Raw genomic sequence first — 4,987 nt, 5'->3', positions numbered from 1 at the left:
ATATATATATCTGTGTGTGTGTATAAAACACACACACACATACTTAATCAGAGCTTTGAATTACAATTAGAAGCAGAGATATAGCGGAAATTGTATTGTTTTATTGCATTTCTGGGTAAAAATTATCATTAATGCATTTATTTCTCATTGCGGGTTCAATTTCAGTTGATAGTAAATTCTATCTACCTTACTACATTAAATATACTAGCTCAAACTAAGAGATAAGAAATTTATTAAAATAGCCATCTATGTATCATACTCAATGTATACACACATTTGATAGGCCATTTACTGAAGTATTTGCCCAGAGATAACATCACTTATGGAATACTGTGTCAAAAACGCAACTTACATTAGTGAGAGACGATAATTCGTCTCAGCAGCAGCGAGCAAGAGCACCAGAAGCATTTCGACCTTTTTGGACTAAAAGATGTTATCTTAGAACAAATACTGCTGTAACTGACCTTATCAACAATGTATATACATTAAGTATGATACATTGACGACTATTTTAATAAAATAATGCCTCATTTGCGTATAACGGATTTTCAGTCAGCCAGGCGGATATTGGCAACGTCAGTGAGTATTTTATTCACTTTATCCTCTGAAGAATTCTCGTCAGAGCGTGTGTCTGGTTGCAAGTACGAGTCATTGAAAAGGCCCCAAAAGGCCGCAACGCTTCTAGCACTCTCGTTCACCAATGCTGGGACGAATTTTCATTTTTCACTTATCTTTTACTTGTTTCAGTCACCTGACAGGGGGCACCGTTTCAGTCACTTGACTGGGGCAGCACCTTGAAGGGTGTTTTAGTTGAACAATTCGACCCCAAGACTTTTTAAAGCCTAATACTTATTCTATCGCCCTCTTTTGCTGAAGTTATAAGGACGCAAACACACCAGTACCAGTCGTCAAGCGGTGGTACACACACACACACACACAAACATATATATATATATATATATATATATATATATATATATATATATATTAATCGTAAGTACGCACTTATACGTCTACCTGCTAGAAATGAGAGCTAAACTCACATTTAAACCACCAAAATAACAAATAACACTTAAAATAATCACGGAATCAACAGTACTAAGGCACCTTCAATAATAATAGCAATATTAATATCTATACAAATATTCAATCCTGAATTGTGCTGCTGATATACGACGAGTCTCATTTCGCCTACTAAATCCACTCTCAAGCTTTGGTCGGTTTGAGGCTTATAGTAAAACACTTGTTCATGGTGCCACACTGTAGAACTGAACCCAGAACCATATGCCTCGGAAGCAAGCTTCTTACCACACAGCCACGCCTACTCCTAAACTGATGTTTAATGTTTTTAACACAGCAGTTCGATAAGAGGTGTTAATCACAGGACGATTACTGTAGTAACCGGCCAAATCATCGACAGTGCGTATAAATGAAGTATATTATGTAGACTGTCTAGAAATATGATCTTTATGTAGAAAGTAATAGTGAGAAACTTTTCACTGTCATTCTTTTAAATTACCTAAACATATAATTTTCGCTTAAACATTTATATCCTTTTAATCATCCGAAATCTGGTAAGTACTTCTCAGTTCTGTTCCTCGCTGTAGTTATTCACTAAACCGAAGCATCTTTGTAAATATCGTAATATCTACCAAAGATCGGAATACCTCCATTAAATTTTTCATCAATTAATTCTTGGAGTTCTCTTCCTTATCTTCCTTGACAAGAATTGTTATTAACCTAATGAATTGCCTTCACATTTTGAATGTCATTTCAATTAATTAAAAATTCGCTTTTGCTCACCCCACTTAAGCATGTTAGAAAGCATTTAACTTTAAATAGGCTTCAGGGAGAAAAACATATTGGCCTTCCTATAAAATATAATTATACGAATAACATGGTTAGCTACGAAGATATTCTCATAGATAACAGTAAAATGACAACATCTAATAACAACTGCTTCTACTAGAACAAAACATTTTGAAAATTAAATATCTGTTAAAATAAATAACAACTTTTAGTGAGTCTGAGTATATGGTTTGACTGGAATTTTAGATGAAATTTTCGAAGAAAAGTTTCCCCGGAGAGTTTATACTAGATTTCTGTTTCCGTTGTTTTTACCTTTTCTTTAAGAACAAATACATAGTTTCGTATGTTTGCATTTCCCTAAAACAGATGGAATGAATGTAAAATAATGAAAGAAATAATTCTTGTGTAGAATTCATTTTCTTTTGTCAAGAAACCAATTTGTTTTGGGATCGATTAATTATATTACAAAAATATTCAAAGAAAATTAAGTTGGGAAAATTATCCAATTTTAATAGTTAGCTATATTACAAAAATTTAATTAAAATGAACTTTTCTAACGAAAAGCTAATATGATATTGCAATTCATTTTTTATTTGACGGCATATACTTTGAAATTTATATTTCAATATGTAGATTAAAATGAATCATATATTTAAACTTTTTTTTACAGGAACGTAGGTTAAGCATTTTCAGATTAAAAAAGAAACATTACGAGCAATTAAGCATGAATTACTAGCGAATATCATGCTCTCACTAATTGTGGTTTTAAGTGTCTACATAGTCGAAAGCAGGCACAAATATTCTCTTGGCCTTCTCTCAAGTAACAAAACGAGACATCAAGAATGTGACAAGAATGTAGAGCCGTCTACACCAGAACTAGACTGATATTTATTTTCAGTTGAGTCCGCCGGAGCAATGTGAAATGTTTTGTTCAAGGAAATAACGCCCCATCCGGTCCAGGAATTGAACCCACAAGCCTTAAGATTATGAGTCCAATTCTACTATGCATCTTTATATTCAGATACAACGCATTATTACGCCTTTCTCACAAATTTGTTTTATTTGCTTTAGAACTATACTCACATCCATCATCTCATGTAAAACTATTACTGATAGTAAGTCATACAATGTTCTTTAACACATGGCAAATAGAATCTGTTATTTATAGAAGTCTCTGTAACACGAAACAGGTATCTTGCAGTTATAGGCCTGAAATTATGTAATTACGAAAACTTAAAGCTGGAAACAGTGTAGATGTAGAGAATGAAACTCAAATAATTTCGGGTAAACGTGAAGCCCTAAATAATTCTGAGCTAGGGTTAAATAGTCAAATCAAATGTGATCCAGAGTATATAACATATGAAAGATACGAGGTTTTAGGCACATCTTATATAAGAAAGAGCAGTTGCAGCCAACTACAAAAATATCAACAGAATTATTGTTGACGCCAGAGGTACAAAAATTTGGCGGATTACAAAAAAATATTTTAGATTATGTTATTAAAGAAAATAGAAGATATAAATATAACATCAAGGAAAAGGAAATTTATACCTTAACTGAAAACATCAGATTGCGTTTTGATAGTCAAGACTCTTAAAGTAATGAGATACTAAAAGAGTAGAAAAGATTACAATAAGAACAATTTTTTTTACTTTCAAACCAGGAGCTGTTATTTAGGACTTTGCAAACAAATCTTCCCTCTCCATGCCAGTACGTCCAAACACTCTGCTCGTAACTATGATAACGGAATGTATTTCCTAAGAATTACGCTAACCCCAGAAAAATAATTATGAGTTTCCAAAAGGTTAGGAAATAGTATGAGATAGTGTGAAAACAATTATCCCTGACTGGAAATTTTCTGGGCATGACTCTTTATAGAAATACATCAACTCGATGGATAGAGAGCTGGTTAGTCGACTCAACACATGTCTAATGTGACTCACTTACTGGACTGAATTGTAGAAGAATATGACCTCAATAATCATAAAGAGAAGGTGCAATTGATACGAATTACTGGCCAATAAAATGCTTGAATCTTCTATGAAAATTACTTCGTATATGCTGTTTAAAGCTATCAAGATTTTAAGATTTATTAGTTGAAAAGTAATAAATCGGGGAAGCAAAAACGAAAACTGTAATTCCATGTGTCAACTCATACAGATTTTATGAAAAGTTTACGCAATTAAATTTGCGAATATACTGGACTGAACGTGAAATACAGGATTTAGTTTCGTATTCTTGAATCATCAAAGTAATCACCCACTCACAAGATGAAGGGTTTGCATATTGATACAAAATGGAGAATAACAATTTCCAAATATTTAATCATTCATTCGAAATATACTAATACTTTCATTACAAACAAACAATCAAACAGAAAGGCAACAAAATTTGTTTTTCTACTTACCCCAGGTGACCTGCATTTACTTCAACCAATGTCCTTGGGCAGTCAGAATTATTTTGTGGGTATGTATAAAGGTTTTTTTGTTTGTGACCTGCATCCACAAAACTGATATGAAATGTTAGAAGAAATAGGAGTAACCTCCAAAAGTCTCGATAAGTCAGACGGCAGAATTTGTTGACTCCTTCCATGTGTGAAAACATTTTTGTGCTTGAGTTATGTTTTAAGGTAACCCCTTAAAACGGTAGATCAGCAATAATATTTCAACAGTAAGTTAAAAACTTTGCAACAATAGGTTGTATGTCTGTTATAAGACCACAGACTTCAGGTTTTCAGCTTCGGTTTCCAGTTGAGACTGAAAAAAAGACAAACAAAACAATTGTAAATATTAATAGCGTAGAAACGGAATCTTCCACGCGAAGGAAAGTAACTTGAAGAGTGGGAGTTGTGATGGGGAGTAGAAAGTGAGAGAGAGGGGGAGGGAGAAAGAGGAGGGAAAGAGAGAGGAGAGAACGACAGGGAAGAGAGAAGGGAGAGATAGGGATTGAGAGGAGAGAAGAGAGAGAGAAAGAAAAGAGAAGGGAGAGAGAGGGGTTGATAGGGCCAGAGGTGATAGGAGAGAAAGAGAGAATGAAAGTATGGTATTAATGGAGGGAGGTGATGTCATTAATAGACAGTAGAAAAAAGGGCCACGCCATACTATAATCACACACGTGTGTATATGCATGTTTGAGTATGTATGTATATATATATATATATATATATATATATATATAT

At 33.5% G+C, this 4,987-nt stretch overlaps 1 protein-coding gene across 1 annotated transcript in view; it reads right to left on the bottom strand.

Moving 5' to 3' along the window:
- LOC106879131 (uncharacterized) overlaps nt 1–4,987 on the bottom strand; it is a 209,593-nt gene that overhangs the window by 85,506 nt on the left and 119,100 nt on the right. The window contains exon 2 of the mRNA XM_014928571.2: nt 4,217–4,565. Coding sequence (XP_014784057.1) covers nt 4,217–4,413 — 197 coding nt within the window. The 5' untranslated portion in view covers nt 4,414–4,565. The remainder of the gene's footprint in view (nt 1–4,216; nt 4,566–4,987) is intronic.

The sequence above is a fragment of the Octopus bimaculoides genome, chromosome 7, assembly GCF_001194135.2.
Source record: "Octopus bimaculoides isolate UCB-OBI-ISO-001 chromosome 7, ASM119413v2, whole genome shotgun sequence".
NCBI classification, from domain to species: domain Eukaryota; kingdom Metazoa; phylum Mollusca; class Cephalopoda; order Octopoda; family Octopodidae; genus Octopus; species Octopus bimaculoides.
Note: the sequence above shows the minus strand (reverse complement) of the source record. Positions and strands in the feature narration are given on the sequence as shown.